This window comes from Phaseolus vulgaris, chromosome 8, assembly GCF_051622355.1.
Source record: "Phaseolus vulgaris cultivar YP4 chromosome 8, ASM5162235v1, whole genome shotgun sequence".
Lineage (NCBI taxonomy): Eukaryota > Viridiplantae > Streptophyta > Magnoliopsida > Fabales > Fabaceae > Phaseolus > Phaseolus vulgaris.
The window spans coordinates 54,172,841-54,198,643 of record NC_143505.1 but is presented as its reverse complement, the minus strand read 5'-3'; the positions used below and the strand labels follow the sequence as shown (position 1 = coordinate 54,198,643).

Below are 25,803 nucleotides of genomic sequence, written 5' to 3'. Positions count from 1 at the left end.
GTACTACTTTCCAGGTTTATTTGTTTCAGGAGTATAACTTATCCTATTTTCTTGTACTTATATTTTCAAATTTCTTTTGCAAAAAACATAACTAAATAGAATACCAACTGTTGTAGAATTCATTTCCCAGTAAGCTTGATTGGTGCCAACCAGCACATATAATATGTTGCTAGTTTCATTCACAATTTTGGATATTTTTATTGTCTATTTTGGTGTTAGATTTTAGTTTATACTTTGTGAAGTTTCTGGTTTTCCTTTGACTTTGTTTATCTGAGTGTTGTGATTGTGTAAGAAGAATAATGATTGATTATTATGGAAGGATAACATAGTGCTATTATTCCATTAAGTTATGCTGCTGTTAAATATAAGCGTCTTATATTATTGTCTTATTTTAGCATGCTGGAACTGCAATTCGTCCACATATGTCTGATTTAGTGTGCTGCATGCTTGAAAGTTTATCAAGCCTAGAAGATCAATCACTCAATTATGTCGAGGTTAGATTGAATGGTATTTTCAATTCTTGCATGAGTTCACTTTTAACTTTTGTTTATTTATATGTTAACTTTTTATGTTTTTTGTTTTATTAGCTTCATGCAGCAAATGTAGGAATACAGTCCGAAAAGCTTGAAAGTTTGAGAATTTCCATAGCCAAAGGCTCTCCTATGTGGGAGACTTTAGATTCATGCATAAAAGTTGTTGATGCAGAATCATTGAACACATTGATCCCACGGCTTGCTCATTTAGTGCGATCTGGAGTGGGCCTCAATACTAGGTTTGTTATTATCTTATTATAACATCTAATGTATTTTCTTTTGCATTGTTTGCCTTGAGTCATTTCGTTATTATATTTCCGTTTGAAAATTTATGGAGCTTATGTTGATTCAAGGAGGGTGGGTTTAGTAGAAAAAGCATGTAGGATTAGTGACAATCAGTAGTTGGCTGATGTCCACTGTGTGTTATGCATTAATATATTGTCACCCTTATGATGCTGATGCTCGAGCTTTCTTGTTTTAGTGATTTTTTATATTCCTTTGCTTTTCCTCTTCCTTCTTGTTGGGAATATTCTGCCCTACAATGAGGCACAGTTGTCTTTCTTTACTACTGAAATTTTGTTTTATTATAAACAAGGAAAAAATAGAACAAATGAATTCGAACTTTATTATTTTTTAGAGGGAGCATTCTTGTTATTATTCTCTAAATTTGATATCGTGCATGGCCATAGGTATCCTTACTCCCTAGCATTGGTATTGTTGAAAGGATTAGTGCTAAAACAGGTAAAAGAGGATGGTGCCACTTTAGTACCATGTTGAGAAGAGAGAAATCAAGAAGGAATATATTGATTTTTTTCTTGTGTACACAGAGTATTATTGTTTATTATGAAGAAAATATACAATAATAAGGAACACAATAAATATTCAATAATGGGAAATATTTAGTAAGATATTTCTCTATGAAATCATATTATATCTTCTTATTTAATGTAATCGAATCATATATCTAATTCTCCCTCTCAAGTTTGAGCATATGTATCATATGAGAAAAGTTGGTTTTAAATGTCATCAATACAAGACCCCCTTAGTGACTTAGTAAACATGTAATTCAGTTGGTTGCTGAAGTTGTCAAAGTAATCAATGTCGGTAGATATTTCCTGGACATGACTTCTCTATGCCAAAGTGACAATCAATCTTCAATGTGAATCACCTTTTCAAATTATATCTTCAACACTCGTCCTCAAGTCGGAACATATATGAGTCAAGTTTGTTAAGAAATGTTAGAGGGCATGGTGATTAACAATACTCTGTCAAAAAAAATCAGCAGTAAACAATACTTGCCAGAAAACATCAAAGGTAAACAACAGTAGCTAGAAAAGTTGTCTGAGGATGGTACTCGCCAGAATAACCTTGGCAGTAAACAGTGCGGAACCTTTGCTGGGATGGCGGAGGTTCAAAGCTTGTAACTTTGGTTCAAATAATGGTTTTAAGGTTCCAAATGGCAAACCAAACACACTAGTACCAGCTTGTACAGCAAACTTCTGTAATACTCTGATATTTGGGAGTGTCAACCAATCATGTATACATGGTTCAAGATGCCTGAGTAATTTTTACTTCTCTCCTTGCAATCACATAATGTTTAGCACAATTGTAGCAGTGCTGATAATTATATGATTCTTATAAATGGAATGAATCTATATTTAAAATTTGGCTCTGATAGATGCACTTTTGTAATATTCATAATTTATTTTTCATTCTTAGTTATGCTTTCTGTGCTTGTGCAGGGTTGGTGTTGCCAATTTTATTACGTTGTTGCTTGAAAGTGTTGGTGTTGACATCAAGCCATATGCAAATATGCTGGTGAGATTGTTGTTTCCAGTTGTTAAGGAGGAAAGAAGTACTGCTGCAAAACGTGCCTTTGCAAGTGCCTGTGCGAAAATCTTAAAGTACACACCAGCCTCACAAGCACAAAAGCTTATTGAAGAAACTGTGGCTTTGCATGCTGTTGACAAGAATTCTCAAATTGCATGTGCATTTCTCTTAAAGAGCTATTCATCTGTCGCAGCAGATGTTGTTGGTGGATATCATGCAGTTATTATTCCAGTTGTTTTCTTTTCAAGGTTATGAACATTCTCTTTTTTTCTCGTGGTTTTTTATTTTGATATTTTATAAAAAAACCAACATTATAACAAATCCAGAATCATAAATTTAAGCAGAAGCTTGTCATTGGCTGCCAGCCACTGTCCTTTAGAATTTTTGTTTGTTGTTCTTGGTGAGCGTTGGGTGTTTCCTTGTAAATTGGTCTTCTAGGAGTCATTATGAATCATGATGCTTATGTATATAACAACTTCATTTGTCTGTTATATTGTGGAATTTGTAGGATTGGTTTTGTCCTTTTATTTTTACTATAATTTCTCTTGTACTAATTTCAAAGGATGCAATATGCTCTATGCTGTTGCATTCTCATCAATTTCAGAAATTATTGCATGTTCCATTGGAAAAGAGAATCTTGAGAATGTATTTTGAAAATAGCAAACTGTAGGTTACTATAGAAGTTGGAATACTGTGTCGAGGTCGTTTATTATGGTTGTAGTGTCGTTTATGTTAGTAAATTATTATTATGGGAACACCAAGACAAAGTTCATTCAGTTATTGTGAAGGGCCAACTCTCCTAAAGTTACAAGTTTGGTGGAAGGCTGGGAATAATTTTATATATCTGACATAGCTCAAAGCACTGGCAAAGCAGATCTTGTCTCCAATTATAATTTAATTTTGGAGTATGTTCCCATCAGCCTCGTAAGGATTCATACTTGCTAAAAGCTTAAGCTCTTACGTTGTGGTTGATTATGGATTTTATATTTAACTCTCGAAAATCATGTATATATTGTTGTAGGCATTTGATTCTGAATTTTAAAGGTAGTTGAGGCAAATTGTGTTTATTGTATGAACCTCGTATAACAAACTAAGAACTTCATATTGAAAAATAAAAGTATTCTCATTTCACATGGACTAAAAATTGTCATGCAGATTTGAAGATGATAAAAATGTCTCTGGTCTATTTGAGGAACTATGGGAAGAATATACAAGTGGGGAACGAATCACTCTCCACTTATACTTAACAGAAATTGTTTCACTTATTTGTGAGGGCATGTCATCATCGTCATGGGCAAGTAAAAGAAAAGTTAGTCTTGCTTTGTTTTCTTCCTTTTCTATTATTCTCATATAACCTCATTCAGCTTGGTGATTTTATGATTTGTGTATAGATGTTCACTTTTTTATCCTGCTGTCACCTGCAGTCTGCACTGGCTATATGTAGGCTTAGTGAAGTTTTGGGTGAATCTCTTTCTTCTCACCATAAGGATTTGCTTCAGTCTCTCGTGAAGGAAATTCCTGGTCGCCTATGGGAGGTAAAATAATGAAGACTGCCACTTTTTTAAGTTTATATATTTGGCAGAAAAACTTATTATCAAATATCAATCATGGACGATTGCCTCAAGTTTAATGGCTTGTTTTTCTTACTACATATGGCAGGGTAAAGACGTGCTACTGCTAGCAGTAGGTGCTCTATGTACATCCTGCCATAAAGCAATTTTAGCTGAAGGTTCCTCCTCTTCCATTGCCATTCTGAATTTGGTATCATCTGCATGCACCAGAAAGGGGAAAAAGTATCGTGAAGCAGCACTTTCCTCTCTTGAACAGGTTAGTAATTTATTTATAGTGGGTGCTGGTTACTAATTTTGGGAAAGTTTTCTTCCTTGGGGTAAATATTGAATTAAGAACCAACAAAGCAATATAAGCAATATCAAATATTCAAGAAAAATATAAATTATAATAAAAAAATGGATAAAAGTCACAACTCAATGCACAATAAGTTACGAACCAAACGTGTTAGGAACTACTAAATTCTAAAAGCATACAGAATGGTGACACTCCAAATTGTAGTAATGAGTTTGATGGCAGAAATTGAGAAGTCAAGCTTTAGGTAAAGTCTACAGAATCTCAAATCGTCTTGTTATGCTACCATGCTTTTGTATTCCACATTTAAAATATTGAAATTAAACGGCACCCATGAAACCATCAAAACACAAAGCCATCTGCTCTGGATCACTTAGTTTTTCTGTCCCCTGATTATCTCTAATTACTATTGAGAATTAATTAGAAAGATAAAAATTAAAAGAAATAACTGAGAGCAAAATATATTTGGCTGTGCCAGTCTTATTTTAATTTGTAGTCATTGGATGAGAAAATTAGAGTCGCAGCCTGGTTCTAATGGGTTCATGGGCCTTCCTTAGACTGGCTTATTTTCCCCCCAATGATTCATAAAAATCCCAAAGTAATTAAAAAAAATAGCAAAATGCCATTAAAAGCACTACAGATTGAGTGAAGCACCACGTTTCATATAATAACACACTGAAAATAACATCATAAAGTGCGTACTAAAATGTTGATTAATGACCAAAATATGCTCTAGAATTTTATCCTGTTCTCATTCATTTTTATTTTCTGAAAAGTCTTTGGATGAGATGAAGCAGAACTTTGATTTCAAGGGTCCTAGCCCATTTACTTTTTCAGGTCAAATGGAGTGAGTGACCTGTAGGCCTGCCTGGCCTCTTTTGACACTGCTTCTATCTATACAAGGAGTAATGGAACTTCTGAGACATAACATTAATCCCCAAGCACTTGGGGAACCCATCCCCTTAAAAGCTAGCTGTTAAAGGGAGATACCAAGCACTTGATATTCCATCAAGTATCCCATACTATTCAATTTGAGACTTAGCCTTTCACCAGTCATAACCCTTTATAGGTAGTCCTTTTCGAGGTGCTGATAATCAATTGAGACCAACGATAAGCACCTAAGTACTTCACAAACTCACCCCCTAAAAGCTAGATGTTAAGGGGGGAAAACCTAACACTTGAATACTTCATCAAGCGTCTTATACTACTTGATGTGAGGCTTAGACTCCCACAATAACCAAGTTCCTATAAAGTTGAAATCATATATATGAACCTTTTACTCAACAGTTTAAGCATAACATAGTAGGTAATCTGAGGATCTATTATTCACTTCTAGTTTGATTAAATTATAAGTATAGGGCAACAACAGACCAGATAAGAAAATTTCTAGTAAAGCTCTTAGGATATCTATTTTAAGTGTACCTCTTTTTATTAGCTCATAAAATTGACATTACATGTTTCCTTGACTGGTGATAAGAACAATAGTAAATTCAGCAATTTTTCATATTTAGTTGCTTTATTTTTTGTATGCTTCCAGGTTATAAAAGCCTTCGGCGATCCAGAGTTCTTTAATATGGTCTTTCCCTTGTTGTTTGATCTATGCAATTCAGAGCCCCTGAAGTCTGGGCAAGCACCTTTGGTCAGTAATCCTGCTGAATCAGGTTATGACAAATTCTGGATCTTCATTTATATCTTGCAACAGATTTTGTTCCTTATAGGAGACTGTGTATGACCATCAATGAATCATTTAATGCAGTTCTTGAGGTTAAGTTTCTCATGCCAAGTTGGTTTAGTTTGATGCTGATCAAACAAATAGTTAAGAGTGTTGTTTCTTGTAGATATTGAATTGATTTTTTTTCCGAGATTCTTCATTTAGGGGTCATTTGGTCTCATTGTTTTTAACTTTCAAAAGTTTGTGTAGGAAATAGCGAAAATATTTTTATTTCCATTTTTGCTTTCACTCTTTCCTATACAGCCTTCTGAAAATAGGAAACAAAGTGAAAATAGAAAACGTTTTATAACTTCACCCTATTTAGAAACTTGATGAAATGGACGATTCTCCTTGTTACTGTTACTGTTCAATGGTTATTCAAATGACCAGCCACTTAAATCATTTGAGTTTTCGTTGTTACAATTTTCTTAGTGCTACTGACTGCAACCATTTTAACCTTTTTTTTTCAGAGTTGGACAGTGTTGAAGAGATTTCTATTCCATATAACAAAATTGTTGACTGTTTAACCTCTTGTATCCATGTGGCACATATAAATGATATTCTTGAGAAGCAAAAGAGCTTAATGCACATGTATACCTCATTACTGTTGCCTGAACATAAATGGAGTGGTATTCTTTATACTTTTTTTTCATTTTTCAAAGTCCCTTCCATTTTTCTATTAATCTTTATTAAGAAAGTCATCGTTGTGCAGTCAAAACTACAGCCTTTTTATCCATCAAAGAACTTTGCTCAAGACTCCACAGTGCTGTAATAGACTCCCAGGGAAATCACGAACTTGCTGGTGCAACTTCTTTTGTCCAGGAGGTAATTGAGGCTTACTCTCAGTTGGACTTGTAGTAACTTCAATTCTTGAATGATCTAAAATCAACTTTATTCTTTTTCAGATATTTCACTCTCTGTCACCAAAAATATTACATTGCATAAGCACAATAAAAATTGCACAGGTACGTCACTGTCTTATTTGGTTGAACATTGTTCATGAGTTAGATTCTCCTGCCCTATAAACTAAAAATCCCTGGGGGTAATCAGCATTTTTTTGGAAGTAATTTTCAATAGACAACACAATTAATTATAATGACATGAGTTGCAGGTGCAATTTAAATTGGAAATCATGAATATTTTCATTGCATTCCTTTAAACATTTGATGAACATAATTTATGAAATGTTTACTGAAACCAGTTCCAAAATATTGTGTAAAGAAACTGAGAGAGAAAAGAAAGGTAGCATAGAAGAGAAAAGGAAAGAGAATATGCGGATGAACAGTGTCTTATTGCTTATCCAGTGAACGAAGGTTTACTTTAGCCTGTAGACACTATAGAAATAAGCATTAGACGCTAAACAGACAAACTGACAGCCTGTAGACGCTATAGAAATAAGCATTAGATGCTAAACAGACAAACTGATAGCCCTCCTTAAACTAATGGTTGGATTTGAAACTACCATTAGTTTATCCTGAAAAGAGTGAAAACAAGAAGCTGATAAAGGCTTGGTTAGAATGTCTGCGTTTTTTATGGTGCTTGGAACGTGAATAAGACGAAGCTGGCGTTACTGTATTGAATCGCGAACAAAGTGAAGATCCAAATCAAAGTGTTTGGTCTTGGAGTAAATGATTGGATTCGCAGCAAGAAGCACATGGCCAAGATTATCAAAATATAAGGGTGGAATTTGCACCTTTATACTTAACTCATGAAGAAGATTACATGCCCACTTTGGTATTCAGCTTCAATTGTGCTACGAGAGACTACTTTCTATTTGTTGGATGCCCAAGCAATAGGATTTTTTCCAAGAAAAATAGTATAACCTGTGGTAGACTTTCTATCACCAGGATCAGAACCCTAGTCTGCATCTGCAAATGCAGTGATATTGAGTTGAGAGGACTTTCGAAGAAGAAAGCCATGAGTTTGAGTTCCTGCAACGTATTGGAGGATCCTCTTGACAACTTTCTAGTGATGTTGTGTGAAAGCATGAATTGACAAACCTTGTTAACGCTGTATGACAATTCCAGATGTGTGATGAGAATATACTAAAGAGATTCAACAATGGAGCGATATAGGGAAGCATCATCAACCGCAGTCATACCATCATGAGTTAAGTGAGTGGACGGAAGCATTGGTTTTGGTTGAGACTTCGAGTGTAGCATTTCAGATTTGGTTAAAAGATCTGTGATGTATTTATGTCGAGATAAATGCAGAGAACCATCAGGTGTCCACGAAGCTTCAACACCAAGAAAATAGTGGAGCTTGCCGAGATCCTTCAAACGAAAATGTTGCTATAGATATTGAATGAGAGATGTGATAGCTACAGAGGAGCTTCCTGTGATAGTTATATCATTAACATAAATGAGAACAAATAAAGTAATATTATCTTGAAATTTAATGAATAATGATGTATCAGATATAGTGGAAGAAAAACCAAAAGATAAAGGAGTTGTACTTAGCTTCTGGAACCACCACGAACGTGGAGCTTGTTTAAACCATAGATTGCTTTATTAAATTTCAAACCAGATGAGGATTGGCATCTTCAAAGCCAGGTGGTTGAATTGAATCATGAAGACATTTTCTTGAAGATCACCATAAATAAACGATTTTTTTACATCTATTTGATTAATAGACCAATTATATGATAAAGTGAGTTAAATGAACAGTGTATTAACCAGTGAAGGTTTACAGAGTATATATAGCCTGTAGACGCTATAGAAATAGGCCTTAGAGTCTCAGTTGTATTCAAAACATTTTTTTGGGAGGGTTGAGGGGTAAAATTGCTCATGACTCTGTAACATGCGTCAGTTCCCGTGTAGTACAACTTAAAAGGTGGTTGTGCACCAGAGATGTGAATAAAGCCCAGTGATATATTTTATTTTCACCCCAATCTTTAATACTAACTAAACGCAACAGATACGATGTGTTGAGAAATTTACTGCAGCATACTTTACATTTGGTTGCCTTATATATTCGGCAAAAGTAGACTCGGAAATAGAAATGATGCCAAAATTATTTTATTAGGAAATATTTTGAATTTAAAAATCTAACGAACAAAACTGACAGAATACCCGAAATTTAGGGACTAGATTTGTAACTTTTTGTGTGTTTGCTGAATGGAGATTCTTGTGCCCAAAATCAGGTTCATATTTCAGCTTCAGAATGTCTTCTGGAAATCATGAAACTTTCCATGGACGTCCCGTTAGCTGGCGACGTCAATGAAGGATTCAAGGATGAGCTGCTTCATCAGTACGAGATAGAGAAGAACGAAGGTGCAAAGTCAATATTAAGAAAATGTGTCAACATTCTTCAAGACTGGAAACAATAAATTGTACGAGCTATGGCCTTAATCCTTCTTTACAATCTTTTCAGATGATCCTGCTTCCTCTTCATTGTTTGGTGTAGTGAATTAGTACTTTTATACTTCTATTTAGTCTTAAGGATTTACAATTTTTTAAGAAAATTATTTTTATACAAATTATTATGACAATAGGTTTTCAATTAAAAAGAGTTTACTCGATTATGTATTTGGGGAAAATGTTAATAAGAAGGATGTTAGTAACATAGTATTATGATTATAGTTTCTAGATAAATTAAAACATTTTTTTAAGGCAGATAAATTAAAACTCTTAAAGCAACATATAAGATGAGGAGAAGAACATATATTGTTTTGTCTATTGATCTCTAAAACAAATTGAGTGTAATTTGGTAACTTGTGTCTAGCTTTAATATACAAGTTATTAAAATAAATTTGTGATTTTAACTAAAAATAAGATGGTACTTATAATATTATGCACAGTTGTCCCACTATTAATGGTAAGATTTCTTTTTGACAATTTAAAAGAACATTATGGTGATAAAAATAAAACATTGATAAGAAAATCTTAACGCGGTACGTAAACATCCTGAATTATGAGCACTCTTACAATTTTTCTTCCTGCACCCTTATATTTTGAAATACCAAAATCATCCTTAACGGTTTTGGGTACGTTTGGAATAGGGTGTTAAGGTGTTGAAATTTAAAAGATAAAATTATTATCAAATATCTTTTTGACTTTTGGAATGATAAATTCGGAATTCATAAAATGTTTTCTGGTAAACAACCAATTATAACATTTGTGCAATTTAGTCCTCATATTTTTTTAAAAATTAAAATAGTCCTCCAGTGTTTAGAAAAAAAAACCTCATCTTCTTGACAATAGCAAAACGCAATGCTCAATCCTCTTAACCCAATTTTACAAAAAACAGAAGGCAAATGCTTTCTACACCCAATCATTTTTAACCTGCATCCAACATATTTTTTTAATTTTAAAAAATGCCCTTAATTCTAGAAATAAAAATCTGAAATTGAAAATAATATATTCCAAAAAAATAAATCTGAAAGTGATTATTTAGTTTTGGAAATAAAAATCCGAAAACAAAAATTACAATTCTATTTCGGACAAAAAAATTCAGAATTAAAAAATAATACATTCTGGAAAAAAAACCAGAAAATAAATTATTATGTTTCGGAAATGAAAATCCAGAAAAAAAATGAAAACCCATTCTGGATAAAAAAATCCATAATATAAAATTTCGTTCAAAAAAAAATTCAAAACATATTTTGAAAATTTTTTTTAAGACAGTTTCGTCTTTTTCACTGGAATAATGTGCGAAAGCAATTGACAAACCTGAACTCTTCTTTCAAGAGATTGGACCGAAAGTTTCATATCCTCTTTCCTCAATTGGCAACTTAAAATCAAAACAATACTAAATAAACTTTCTAAAAATTATTCTCCAATCGTTCTCTTTCCTTACTGCAATGGAATCAATGAAATCGTTGCAAGGCAAAATGACAAAACCCTTAAAAATATGTCAAAATCTTGAATCTTCCACGACCACAAATCACTTGCAAGGCGACTATTATACCCTGGTTCAACACTAGCACAAGACACAAAAGAGAACCTAATTGGATGAAGGACTTTGTAGTAGGATAAGTCCAAAGACAATTTTATTGGTATGTTCTGTTATGTTTTATTTTATTAATGTTTACTGCCATGCGATGTTTTCTTTCAAGTTTGTAAAGCCACACAACTCACTTATACCTTTTTAAAAGGGACTATCAGTTAAAAAGGGAGAGAAAAATTTGGTAATCCTAGTTTTAGTAACTGTTGCAGCAAAGTCTAACAACAACTCAGAGTATTACAATTACTGCACATGATTTCACCGGTAATGGATTTTTGAGGTGTGGGTTTTTGGACATGTGGAGAGAAGAGCGTTTAGGTTTTTGAGAAGTTGGGTTAAGAGAGTTTTGTTTCAGTTAGAAAAAAGATAAAGTTTTGATATGTCACATCTCACCATTTAACGTAGTTGGAGGCAACTCAACGAATTGCATCACTTCAAATAACTTTAGGAATTTTATTTTTTTTAATGTGGGATTAAATTTAATCAAAGTCTCTTGGGACAAAAAGTTGTTTAAAAAAACACATAAGTTGTGTTTGGTTATGTTGACTTCTGTGTATTTTGTTTTACACTGAAGTCAGTGACGATTTCAGTTTTTTTTTTTAATTTTCATAAAGTTATACTTTTTTATTTTAAAGCAAAAAAAATGTGTAATAAATTTGTGATGACATAGATTATATATATATATATATATTGTGTTGTTTTACATATTTAAACGTGGCATAAAAAAATAAAATGTAGGTTCTAAAATAAAAATATTCTAAATTAAAACATAAAATGCATACCGCACAAACATTTTTTTACTGCAAAAACATATATTAAATTTAGTTCATTAAAATAAAGATGATATAATAAAAAGATAAAGATAATGTTATTAAATAAATATTACAAAACAATATTTTATTATCTAAATGGATTCCATATGGAAATCAAGTATGAAATTTGATGTTACATAACTATACCAATAATTCCCATTTTAAACAGGTGAAATTGGACTAACTTGAGGACAATAATGTTTGTGTAGTATGTATTTTATTTTACACAACCTACAATTTTTTTATGACACATTTAAATATGTAAAACAACATAATATTTATAATTTATGCTAACACAATTTTTTTGTTTTAAAACTAAAAAATTAATTTTATGAAAAAAATATAAAAAGTTGAATTGAAGTAGTCACATGTTCTAACTTCTGTGGAAAAAAAACGCAAATAAATCATTATAGTCATGTATGACTTATGTATATATTTTTTATATTAAAGTTGTCGTATCTCTAAAGACTTTATCTTTTTTAAAAAAAACAAACTTAACAACATACTTACCTTAATCAAAATAGTGTTTAATGAACATGATTTTCTCATACAATTTTTTAAAACGAAATTCGTTAATATAATCTTTTCAAACAATTGAAAGTGATACAGTGTAACACGATTTACTTATTTCTTAATATTTTAAAATCTCTCATTCTCATATTCTTCACACAACTTACCTATTTCTTAATATTTTTCAAATCTCTCGATTATCGTAAAATCAGTGCAAACTTACATCATTTTAATAAAATTTAATAAAATTTTCTCTTAACTAAATATTAACATTTCACCAAATACTTTTATATTGGAATTTTTTTTTTGATATAGTTTTTCTTCTTTAGTTTTTTAGCTTTTAGTAGTTTATATTATTTTGTTTACAGTAGTTTATTATATGAGGGACATTTTCAACATTTGGTTCGGATAAGAAATGAAATTGAGAGGAAAATGACGGAAAAAAGTTAACAACAAATATTTGGCTTGGATAAGAAATGAAATTAAGAGAAAAAGGATGGGAATTTTTTTTACTGTTGCTTAGATTGATAAAATAAAAAATACATATTTTTGTTTTTTTATGATTAGTTTTTTTTTATTTGTTTGATTGTATGGATAAATAAAGGAAATAAAATGAAATTGAGAAGAAGAAAAAAAAGTGGAAAAAAATTAAATAACTTTTAATATTATTTTATGTTGTTTAGATTGATAAAATAAATATTTTTTATCATTAGTATTTTTATTTGTTTGATTGTATGGAGAAGGGAAGGACAAGAAAGCCTAATAATCAAAAGTATAATCTTATGTAAGAAAGTTAAGAGAGAGAAAAAAATTATCTTTTTAAATTGTGTATTTTAATTTAAGATATAAGAATAAATATATTTAAATTTATGAATAATAAATTTAATTATGATAAATTTTAAATATTAAAATAAATAAGTATACATTTTCTTTGTGAAATTCATTCATAGCTAAACATAAATGAAATTATTTTAAGTAATTTTTTTCTTGAAATTAAGACTAAGTAATTTATTAAAATCATTATACCAAAAATTATATAGACACCTTTTTAAACAACTGAAATGATTAGAAATTAAAAAGCAATAATCATAGTGAGTGAGGTTGCGTTTCTCCGTTCTCAGTGAAGTCTTCACCTTCAAGAAGAAGACGAAGAATAACAAGAAAGAAGGGTTTGCAGTGCAAGCATGGATGAAGCTGAATTTCAACGCCTTCTCCAACTCTTCCCCGTTGTTCGTTCTCGCGATTACTCTGTACCTTTCTCCCTCTCTCACCCTCTCTCTGTTTAGGGTTTACAATTTTATGCCTTCTCCTTGATTTTTTTTGTTTTATCTCTATTACTCTGCATTAACAATCTGGCTTCTCTGCGGGTTAAAGTTTCGATCTTTCAGAGACCCATGTTGTGATTTTCGCAATTCACGTAATGCTTCCCTCTAATACAATCAAATCCTTTTTGGCTTTGACGTTGGTTTAAGGTGGTAGTGCAGATTGATGTATTGTAGTGTCTCAATTCTTGAGGAAATTTAAGGTGAAAGGTTTAGGTTACCAATACCATAAGTTATGAGAAGGGTTTAGTATGAGATCTTGATAAGGTTCAGGAATGAATTGGGTGGATTTTATAAGTAAGAAATATGTGGTTTCAGTTGTAGTGGTGAAATTCGGTAATTTAATTATATTCTAATTGAGTTGAAATAAATTTTTAGGGAAGATGTAGTCAGTTTTACCTTGGGGTTGAAGCCAGAGGCATTGGTAGGAGGTGCGAGCAATGAGCGTAAGACTATCGATTTTTTGCAGATCTATGGTGCATTTCATTGAAATGGATTGATTTTATGTTTAAGGATATTTTCATCTCCTTGGAGTTTTCGTGGGACTAGGCTATATTCAATTCATGGATTCTACCTGTGTCCCTTCTCATGTTTTTTTAAGGAATCATCTGTTCTAAATACTTTCAAGTTTCATTGTTGTGTTCTTTTTTTCTATTGTTATTATTTAGTCTTTTAGGAGGATAGCTCATCCTCCTTCCTTTTTGTGTTCTTTCTCTTTTTCATTTTATGATACTTGTTTTACAGAAACAATTTGAACTTCATCGAAACAATTTGAACACACTGAAAAACTAAAGTCTTCTCTTGCTTGTTACGGTTTGAAGGTTCAGTTAAATTTACTTATTTTGTTCTGTGTTGGTTGATGAATGGGAAATGCTAGGATGATGTTAACGCACATGCTAGTTGGCCTATTTTAGAGACAAAACCTTGACCTTTCTCCTTCTATATCTGTGCCTCCTTTGTGCGATGTTTGAATTATGAAGATTGCCTTACAGTTGCTAGGATTTTCCCAGGAAGTTGTCAATATCAATTAATGTTATCTCATCTTATTCTTATTTTTTATTTGATACAAGATTGGAATAATTTCCCATTTTTGTCCACTTACATATGTAGTGTGCACAATGCTGACGTTTTATTTTATATGAATCAATTGGTTTTCTCTACCTTAAATGCCTTTATCCCTTTGAATGGCATTATTTTCTGAAATTGAGATACTGATTCAGCGTACTCTCAAACTATATATGATCCAAATTTCAAAATTTTTGTTTCTTAGCTTAAATAATTTACGAATTATATCTGTGAATGCATTCAAGTACCAAATTGATAACAGATAAATTTCAGGTAGAAGCAGCGTCATCCAGACAAATTCGATCTGGGCTACCACAGGATGAGGTGGTAATGCTGAACCTGTTTATATGCATTTATGTTTGCATATACGTCATGCATGTTAGCTAACAAATTTGTATCTGTAGCTAAAGCAATGGCAAGATGCATGGGATGAAAGGGGAAATAAGGATTCTGAGAAGCAAGGAATTAATCAACATGGTACCACTATCTTTGGGACGTTTTTATCAACTTCAGTTTTCTAGAAAGCACATCAACATCCATGAGTTACAGGGCAATAGAATTATTTATTTTGGTTATAACTTGTAGGAAACAGAATTATGATTTTTAAATATTAATGCATGTTATTCTTGCGTGAATTCTTCAAATCTACAGATTTTTGGAGCAAGCTGAAGACGGAGGCTACTAGGAAGGTACACTAAAATTCACCTGTTATTATATGCATAGAAATTTGTTTCAGAATTAGCATCATAGCACATAATCAGAAATTTGTTTGCACCCTAAATTCTTAAAAAGTTTGAAGCTGGAATATGTGAATAGTGAAGTTTTAATAGGAAGTAATGGCATGTCTTAGATGTATACATAGTTTAACCTACCCTTCCATAAGAGGAGTTTGACATATGAAGGGATGCATTGGTCTTTATTTGTGTCAGTTGCTTATCATTTTCTTGATTAAACCCAAAATTTCCATTTTCCATAATATTATTATTATTATTATTTGTAGTCCCATATGGTATGTCAATAAATCAGTTGTTTTGCATCATTGCCTCCTTCCCTTGTGGCAACACTAACCTAGTTTACTTGATTTGCCCAGTTGAAATTTTCATTTAATAATGAACCTTTATTTTGTCAAGAATTTTTTTGGGTACTTTACTTTGTAAAGATAAGGATAGAATAGAAGCATTCCAATGTAATGGGATTTTGACTTTTTGGTTATAGGAAAGAAACATTCATATTATTATTTCTGTTACTCTCCGGCGACTTCTCTTTTTCGTAAACCTGTTTTAGAGAAACTATAACTCTTAAACTATTTCAAGAGAGAAGGGAGTTATGTCATAGTATTTCTGCTTTAAGTCTGAAATTTGTTGGTGACGTTATTCAGAATCCATCATATGCTTTGAATGAGACTCAACTCATTGATTTAATGTTCCAACAGATGGGTGCAGAAGAAGCAGAGAGATTTTGCAAGGCATTCCGACAAGTCCATAAGAAACTAGTATGTTCCAATTATGTTTCATTTAGCTCATTGTTCCATGAAAAATACTACGAAAGATATATTTTATACAAGTTGACAGTAAAAAACCATAGATTTTCTCCCTGAAATTACAGAAAATGAAAAAAGGGGAAAGAAACTTAAAATGTTGCTTCTAATTCAATAAATAGAAACTGGGTTTCCTTAGTAGTATTGCATTTGATGAAAAAAATTGTTGTTTGATTTTTACGTTTTCCATTATATTTTATTTTTTAGGTGAATGAAGAGTTGAGTTTAGATGCTGCACGAAGCTTCTTAAAATCATCCTAGAGTTCCAAACAATTGTCCATGCTTTCGACTTTTTCTTGTGATTCAACAATCCGCCATTGTAATTCTTTTGTACTGTATCAAAATATTTTATAAACTTCATATCTTTGACATTTTTATTTTTATCTGTAGTTATTTATTTCTTTTGTAATATTAAGAACTAATATTCTCCCCCGCCTCTTTTTTCTTCATTTCAATTGTTTGAACTTCGTTTTTATGTGTAACTGCAAACAGAAAAGAAAAGTATATCCAACAAAACTGATACATCACAAAAGAGAAATATCTCTTCCGGTAAAATCTGATTAAATCATAAATTGTTTTGAATAAATTTCATAAAAAATAGTTGTTTTTGAAAGTGATTGTAATGTTTGCAAACAGATCTGAATAGTTTCTTTTAAATCAAGAACAGAAGGGTTGTATCATGCAAAGTGACGAGTAAGAACCAGATAGATTTGCGTAACTAAGATTCTGTAATATCACTTTTAAGTATTTTGTTTCAATGCTGGAGTCTTATAAAGTTTTGTTTTATATTGTTTTTATTTGTATTATAATTTTTTACGCCTTAAAAATATTTATTTAATAAAATGTTATTTTCTATTTTTAAGATTCGGGAATTTTCTATAAGATTTTATTCTTAATTTTGAAATCTTTAATATTTATATAAGCAATATTCAACATTTTATTTATAATATTTAGATTTTAAATTGAATATCTTTTGTGAAATGAGATATTCTACTAGTAAACTGACACTACAGTGCCTGTGTCATGTTTACAAGAAGAGTGAAATTTGACATTACATTTAAAATGGACTGTTAAAACATAAAATTCTAAGAAATAGTTTTTCACTTTTTTTCCTTTTAGAAATATTTATGAAGGAAATTATCTATTTTTTAAGTTTATGATTATTTTATTTTAATTTATAAAAAATAAAAATTCTTATTCAAACGTGTCTATGTCATGTCCACTGTATCTGACTTGTATTTTGGGTTTACGGCAAGCGATAATAAGTTAATGTTACTTCTCTCCCACATTTCCTCTTACCACAAAATCTTTCTTTAAATAACCCTTTCTCTCCCAAATGTTTTATTTAAATAAATTTGCATGACCGTTATTATCATTTAATCCACAGTAGCACACATGGTTAATTTCTGTTGAGAAATCCGGGTTCAAATCCCGGCTGCGGAATTCCCTTTTTGAATAAATATCTTTTATAGTAATTTCTAAAAGCATTCAATGAAAATGTAAAACTCATTTTATTACTTATCCTAATAAATTAACAAAAATACAAAACGAATTAATTACATATAATTTTAATCTAGTTTAAAATTTTTGAAAGCAAAAGTGAATATAAACTTTTATATTTGAGAGACGATGATACGAATCATTAATATCTAATATTAAACTTTACTTCAATAAAAAAAAATTGTACGACAAAAATAAATTCGAAGCCATTCCACCTTCACTATTTGTTTTCTCTTATTTGAATTGCAATAATAAATCTTTATAAAATTGTGTAACTTCATGAGACTTGGTACAAAATTAATTTTAATAAATTCAATAATATATTTGATTTTAATTTTTTTATGATTTTAAATTATTCTTTTTAATTATAAATTTATATTAATAACATCTTTTTAATAATTTTTTTTAAACGAGGTTTAAAAAATGGAAAATATCAAATTAAAAATCGACTAAAAATGTGTTTTATTTGTTCTTAGTGTACCGGTCGCTATCAAACAAGTCATGTCACTTGGTCCTCGGTGACTGCCAATTGGGTTAGAACATATTTAAAGCAGATATAATAAATAGTAATTAAAGCAGTTGTAGAGAATCAACACATTTCATCAAATTCGAGTAAGGAAATCAGGAAACCTCCCTAAAAATAAGATAATTCTGGTATTTGATAGTTTCGGTTCATCATTATCATAATAGAGGACCCATTTTATTTTTCAAGTTGAGTTTGTTGATAGATCTTTTGCTTAATTCTTATGGAATTAAAAATGTTCATTATTATCTGTGTAATAAAAAAGATTTAAGACTAAAAATCTATTCCAAGTTTTATTATAAAAAATCAATTAAAAAAATTATTTATTTTTTATTATAAATATTTGATTTATTAATTTATTACAATGTTTAATAAAATAAACTTTTATATTTCCATTGAATTTAAAAAAGTATTTCATTTTGATAAAAATGAGTTGAACCCGAATTTCAAAATCAAAATTTATCAGGTGTGCTATTGCGGATCATTTGATTAAAGTTCATGCCAATTCAAAGGGTAATCTTTAACTTTGTTTTATAAAGTTTTAAGTGAAAATAGGAGATGGTAAGTATATTTACATGTACATTGTTGCTACATAATCCGCAGTAGGACACTTGGTTAAATTTCATTGCGTTGAAATCCGGGTTCAAATCCCGGCTGCGGAATTCTTTTTTTTTTTTTTGAAAAGACGATGTTACGAATCACTAATCTCTAATATTAAACTTTAAGGCATTTCACCTTCACCATTTTTTTTCTCTTATTTGAATTGCAATAATAGATCTTTATAACATTGTGTAGCTTCATAAACTTCTAAGACTGGGTTCAAAATTCTTCATCTCTTCCTCATCATTATATTTTTCTTGCTTTTAAAAATGGTACAAGCCTCCCAAAAAGTCCTTAATAAAGGTTATCATTTTTATTTATCTAATCAATTTAAATATTTAAATATCAATCCTTAAAAATCAATCACGTATTTGTTTAATTCTTATAAAACTGTCATTAATTTATAACCTTCATATCTAAAAGTATTTCATTTTAATTCTCCATTATATATACATGTTTTTAAGTTCTTAGTAAAGAACTAAAACCATACCATTTTAACGATGAATATATCTTATTTTATAACCCAGCCTAAAAGTTTAAAAATAGAAAATGGGTCTTCAAGAAGGTTAATCGTAATTAATCATTAATATTAATTTTATTTATATTTAAATAGATTAAAATATACAATTAGAAATAATAAGTTTAAGTAAGATATTTGTGCAGATAAAAGAGAATGATTTATTCAAAAAGAGAGTGACAGTTAGTTATACATCATTTTTATTATATTCCATAATTTTATTTAAAGATATTAGTTGTAAGTTGTATGGATATATTAATAATATGTAACTTTTTTAAATTTGATACTTAGAAGATGTATATGTTCATATATTTGCTATTTTATTTTATATTTGTCTTCAATTTAAATTATTAAAACATTCTTGACATTCTATTTTAAAATTCATATAATTATTTTTTTTTTCATTCTTAGTAAGTATAAGATTTTAGTACATAAATTATATTATTATAACATGAAATTGAAAACCTTCCCACCTTCAACAGTTTATCTATCTTATTTAAATTAGATTATAAACCTTCGTAACACTCTCCAACTTAATAGCTTTATAAGGTTTATCACAAAAAAAAAATGACTTGTTCAAAATTAATTTTAATTGTTTTGGTACATATTGAGAATGTCTAGTTACATTCTCAATATGGTTTCATATTGATCTTGGTAATATGCTTGCATGGAGGTACTTGCAAAAAGGTGAACTGACACTCTCAAGTTAATCTTTGATATTTAATAGTTGAAGTAATAAATGCAATTAGAATATTTATTTTAACTTGGATATGATCAATTTATTTATATAGTCAAATTTGTCTCTTAACGTGTTGGGCTAGTTAGTATGAAAACCTTTATTAAATATTCGTATTAGTATGACATGTCAAATTATTTACGTTAAGCTTGATAATTAGTTAGATGTAATTTTAGGGATCGAGACGTGTTCAGTAATGTGATCGTATCTCTACGTGTGATATATCTCGGTATATACAATACATTAATAAATTGATCGAGACAAGTTTGAATTTTGTCTTATTTTAAATCAAATTTTTAATTATAAATGTATATTAATATATTTTTTTTTTCAAAATTAAAAACTAAAAAGTAGAGGTTTTTTTTAAAAAAAATACCAATTTAAAAATCAACTAAAATTGAGATTGATCTTTAATTTCTTACACTGAAAAATATTTCTTTTTAGTATTAATGATATTATATATATATATATATATATTTTAAACTTACTAATGATGTACAAAGTAATTAATTAAACTAACATTTACAATCTTAATATTTATAATGTTTCTTTTGTAAATATATGTACATTGATACTTTTTAAATAAAGATATTAATACAAAAAATATTATTATGATTTTTTTCAATTAGTTATGTAAAAATAGAAAGAAATAGTACTAAAATAAATCTAAGAAAGTCATAAGAGACGTAAAGGGGTGTTAAATATCTCACACCGACTTGAGATAAAGATAATTCGTAATATATAAGTGGATGCAAATTTCACCTTACAAGCCAAATTTTTAAATTGAGTTAGATTTAAAGTCTACTTTTAAGATATATGTTAACCAAACCTCTATATCCTCAGTTATTTTGTGACAACTAATATAAGCTAAACATGAAATATATACATGCTTCAACTTGTGAGGTGCTACTTGATAATAAAATTGATATCAATTTGGACAAACATGGTCCGTCTTAGCATTTTCTTCTTTCTATTTCTTATAATGATGTTGTTGTGCCTACACCTAGATGATAAAATTGATACCAATTTGGAAAAACATATCCATTTAAGGATTTGTTTCCTTTTATTTATGATAATGATATTGTTGTGCCTACACTTTTTAGTGATATTGTTCCTTCACAGTTTCTGAAAGTGCATTGCCATCCAATACCCTTTCTATTGATTCTTCTAATCCCCTACATTTAACTGATATTGATGTCTTACAACACCAACATTCCACAACCTCCATTTGTTTGAGTTTTTACTCGTCTGAAACAACAACCTAGATACTTAAAGGCCTATCACACTACTTTATTCTCTTCAAAATGCTACCAGTCATTCTTCGGGTACTTAAATATCCTATTAAAGGTACTAAATATCCTATTAAAAAATATCTTTCTTATTATAATTTTTCATCTACATATTCTTCTTTTCATCCAAGAACCTAAATCTTTTAAAGAGACAATAAAACATGATTGTTGGAAAGAAGTTATGCAACATGAACTTTATGCTCTTGAGTCTAACGAAACTTGATAGTTGGTGCATTTGCCTCCTGGAAAGCATCATATTAGGTGTAAATGGGTTTTTAAAGCTAAACATAAGTATTTTGAGATTTTCTCTTCAGTGGTTAAAATTATCACCATTCGGTTTATTAAATCTTTAGCAAGTGCTAAGATGGATTCTTCATCAACTAGATTTGAATAACATCTTTCTTCATAACAATCTTGATGAAGAATTTTACATGACTCCTCCCACAGGTCTTAATATTTTCCATCCAACGCAACTTTGTAAACTTATAAATCTTTATATAGACTAAAGTAGACAAATAGGCAATGGAACTCAATACTAACTCAAACTGTAATACAACTTGGTTATGTTGAAAGTGCAACTGATAATTTTTTATTTCTTCGCACACACAATCATTCTTTCATAACTATGTGGATATATGTTGATACCATTATGTTGGCTAGTAATAATCTATAGGAAATCCAACGTGTATCTTCATAACTCATTTAGTATCAAAGAACTTGGTACTCTTCACTATTTCTTGGGATTTGAAATAAGTTTTCCACCTTTTGGTATTATTCTCAACCAACAAAAATATTGTCTAGATATATATAGGTTTATTGGCTTGCAAACCTACCACTTCTTCCATGGAACCATCATGTCTTCTCTCTAAAAGTGAAGGTTGGTTACTTTTGAATCAAGACAAATATAGAAGACTGATTGGGCGTTTGTTATACCTTACTCGCACTAGGATCTGATATCATCTTAAAAAGTAAACTTTAAGTCTAACCCAATCCTACAAAATTAGTTGCATTATTATTTGAAAAAAAAAATTATGTTTCTAACATTGAATTCTTATCAAATATAAGATTTTACTACATAAATTATTATATTAGAACATGAAATTCAAACCTTCCCACCTTCACCACTTATCTTATTTGAATTAAATTATAAATCTTCATAACACTCTCCTGCTTAATAATTTTATAAGACTTATCACTAATGAAAAATCATTTGAGTTCAAAATTATTTTTAATTGTTTTTGTATAGACCGGGAATGTCTTGTTTGTCTGCTTGCGTTTTCTTAGTCTGGTCTTGGTTTGGTCTCGATAGTCGACTTGCATGGAGGGTACCTACAAAAAGTCATTCAACGCTTTAGTCAGTCTTTAATATTTGGTAAAGTTGGAGTAATAAATGTTATTAGAATGTGTACTTTGGCTTGGTTGTGGTCAACTTATTTATAGAGTCAAATTGAAACTATAGAGTATTGGACATAATTAAAACAAATACCACTATTAAGTATTCGTATTAGTTTAACATGTCAAATTAATTACGTTAAGCTTGATCTGCAACGAGAGAACAATATAGATAAATGAGGAGAAGAAGCCATCAGCAAAAGAGGAAGAGATCTTTTACTATAACAAAATATATTATTTTTAACCACTTTGTATGATTCATAGTTAAGTTATCTGCATCACTGCAAAACTTCAAAGGGTAATCTTTAAATTAATTTTATAAAGTTCTAAGTAAAAATAGACATAAGTAAATATATTTTCATGAACATTATTAATATGTGATTCGCAGTAGCACACCTGGTTAATTTCATGAGTTGAAATCTGGGTTTGAATCCCAGCGGAATATTAGAAAAACATTCAATGAAAATGTAAAACTCATTTTATTACTTATCCTAATAAATTATCAAAAATACAAAACGAATTAATTAAATATAATTTTAATTTAGTTTAAGATTTTTGAAACAAAAGTGACTATAAACTTTTATATTTGAGAGACGATGATACGAATCATTATTCTCTAATATTAAACTTTACTTCAATAAAAATAAATTGTACGACAAAAATAAATTCGAAGGCATTCCACCTTCTCCATTTGTTTTCTCTTATTTGAATTGCAATAATAAATCCTTATAAAATTGTGTAACTTCATAAGACTTGACACAAAATTAATCTTAATCAATTCAATAATATATTTGATTTTGAGTTTTTTATGATTTTAAATTATTCTTTTTAATTATAAATTTATATTAACAACATATTTTTAATAATGTTTTTAAACGAGGTTTAAAAAATGAAAAATATCAAATTAAAAATCAACTAAAAATGAAACGTGTGTCTAATTTCTTACATCCTTATCTGAACAAGTATATATATAGAGAGATATAGATATATAATTCTCCATTAATTTATAACCTTCATATCTAAAAGTATGTCATTTTAATTATCCATTATATATACATGCTTTTAAGTTGTTAGTAAAGAACTAAAACCATACCATTTTGTCAAATATAAGAAATAGGAAAATATTTAAAATTTTATACACTTAAACATTTAATGATGAATATTTCTTATTTTATAACCGGGCCTAAAGTTTAATAATAGAAAAATGTGTCTGCTGGAAGGTTTATCATAATTAATCATTAATATTATGTTTTATTTATATTTAAATAGATTAAAATACGATATGTTATCTATAAGAAAAAATTATAATTATTACAATTAGAATTAACAAGTTTTGTTAAAGATGGATGAAGCTTCTTCTTTGTCAAGTCTTAGTGTGTGTTTGATGAAGAAAATAACTAGTTTGTTTTGAAGGTTGTAATGTGTTTTAGGTGATCTTGTATATAGATTAGAGTGAGTTTAAGGTTGCCTTTTGCTTCATGACCTATCCTAGTTACCTAATCAAGGTGGTAAGATCAAGCACAAGAAGTGATTCAATGTTTTCCAAAAAGCTCTTTAAAGTTTTCTAAAAAATAAGGTTACTGTACAAAAATAAATCTGTTTGTTTGGAAACAATTTTTTGTGAGGGAAGAAGGATTTGAATGGGTTTTTGAAAGATTTTCAAAAAGATCTTCAAGAGTGCTTGTTCTAAGTGAGCCTTGATCTTGGTGAAGGTGTTGGTGCGATTCTGCTGCAATTGAGCTACTGGTTTTTTAGTTCTTGCATCTTCCTTCAGGTGTTATCCTTCCTTTATTCATTCTTGTAAAAGGTGTTTGTGTTAGTCACTTCTTGATAGGGTTTCGTGAAGTGCAAGTAGTGTTGAAATAGGGTTTTTCAGCTTTAGTTGTATTGTTCTTGTAGGTTTCAAGAACTGTTGTGTGTTGTAATTGATTGGAACGGTTTTTAGTGAATTTCACGTTAAACTGGATGTAGCTCATTATGAGTGAACCAATATAAATTGTGCTTGCATTGTTCTTCTCATTCCTCCACTCTGATTAATTGAATAATCTGTCATGAAATAAATCTGTTCATTTAAAATTGAATCTGTTATTTTTGGGCTTACTCAAACAGTTCTTATTGATCTGGAAAATTCTTTTAATCATAAACAAAGTTTTCTGAACCTGTGTATTGACTGGTTTAAGGACAAACAATTTCTTCATAAAATCTTTGTTAAATATTCATTTTCTTTAAAAAGAATTAAATCAAAAGAACTTGTGATTGATCTATTGGTGCAAATATTGTTATTATAACTTTTGTGAAAGTAACTCAATTGTTCTGGAAATTTCTCTGTTTGATCTCAATACCAATATGAACAAGTGTTAGTTTTGTTAAGGTGTATTGAAAAATAAATCTGTTTCTTTTAAAATCAATCTGTTTTTTTCTTCTTCTGAAATACTGTAAATCAATTTGTGTTTGCGAAGGTTTTATAATTTCAATTCACCCCTCCCCTCTTACACTTAGACATTAATAGATCCAATAAGTTTAAATAAGATATTTGTTCATATAAAAGAGAATGACAAAAAGAGAGTAACAATGAGTTATACATCATTTTTATTATATTCCATAATTTTATTTAAAGATATTAGCTGTACGTTGTATGGATATATTAATAATATGTAACTTTTTAAGTTGGATACTTAGAAGATGTATATGTTCATATATTTGTTATTCTACTTTATATTTATCTTCAATTTAAAATATTAAAATATTCTTAATGTATTTGACATTCTATTTTAAAACTTATGTAATTATAATTTTTTTTATTTGGAAATTTTATATAATTATATTTTTATTATTATTTGAAAAAATATACATGTATCTTTCTAATTCTCATTAAGTATAAGATTTTGCTACATAAATTATAATGTTACAACATAGAAATTCAAAACCTTCTCACCTTCACCACTTATCTTATTTGAATTAAATTATAAACCTTCATAACACTCTCAAGCTTAATAATAATTTTAGAGCTTAATATTAATTTTAGAATACTTAGCTATAATGAAAATTCAATTGTGTTCAAAATTAGTTTTATTTTGTTCTTATATAGATTAGAAGGTCTTCTTACGTTTATATGTGTT

General features: G+C 29.5%; 2 protein-coding genes across 5 annotated transcripts in view; both read left to right on the top strand.

Moving 5' to 3' along the window:
* The window catches only part of LOC137823480 (ARM repeat superfamily protein), a 31,505-nt gene extending 22,028 nt beyond the window's left edge, over positions 1-9,477 (top strand). For both annotated transcript variants that reach the window (XM_068628642.2, XM_090293750.1), the window contains 11 exons: positions 396-494; positions 588-772; positions 2,276-2,611; positions 3,519-3,672; positions 3,788-3,898; positions 4,023-4,190; positions 5,764-5,887; positions 6,408-6,566; positions 6,650-6,762; positions 6,843-6,902; positions 9,080-9,477. In XM_068628642.2, coding sequence (XP_068484743.1) covers positions 396-494; positions 588-772; positions 2,276-2,611; positions 3,519-3,672; positions 3,788-3,898; positions 4,023-4,190; positions 5,764-5,887; positions 6,408-6,566; positions 6,650-6,762; positions 6,843-6,902; positions 9,080-9,265 — 1,695 coding nt within the window. In that variant the 3' untranslated portion in view covers positions 9,266-9,477. The remainder of the gene's footprint in view (positions 1-395; positions 495-587; positions 773-2,275; positions 2,612-3,518; positions 3,673-3,787; positions 3,899-4,022; positions 4,191-5,763; positions 5,888-6,407; positions 6,567-6,649; positions 6,763-6,842; positions 6,903-9,079) is intronic.
* A 3,787-nt stretch (positions 9,478-13,264) lies between these two features.
* LOC137825748 (octanoyltransferase) lies at positions 13,265-16,559 on the top strand. 3 transcript variants are annotated; one of them, XM_068631506.2, is made up of 6 exons: positions 13,265-13,453; positions 14,864-14,914; positions 14,995-15,067; positions 15,242-15,279; positions 16,023-16,082; positions 16,335-16,559. In XM_068631506.2, the coding sequence occupies exons 1-6, from the start codon at positions 13,388-13,390 to the stop codon at positions 16,386-16,388; spliced, it is 342 nt and encodes a 113-aa protein (XP_068487607.1). In that variant the 5' UTR covers positions 13,265-13,387; the 3' UTR covers positions 16,389-16,559. The 3 variants fall into 3 exon arrangements, with proteins under 3 accessions (XP_068487607.1, XP_068487608.1, XP_068487606.1); XM_068631507.2 differs by having other exon boundaries at positions 13,272-13,453; positions 15,001-15,067; XM_068631505.2 differs by having other exon boundaries at positions 13,272-13,453; positions 14,864-14,917.
* The last annotated feature ends 9,244 nt before the right edge of the window (positions 16,560-25,803 follow it).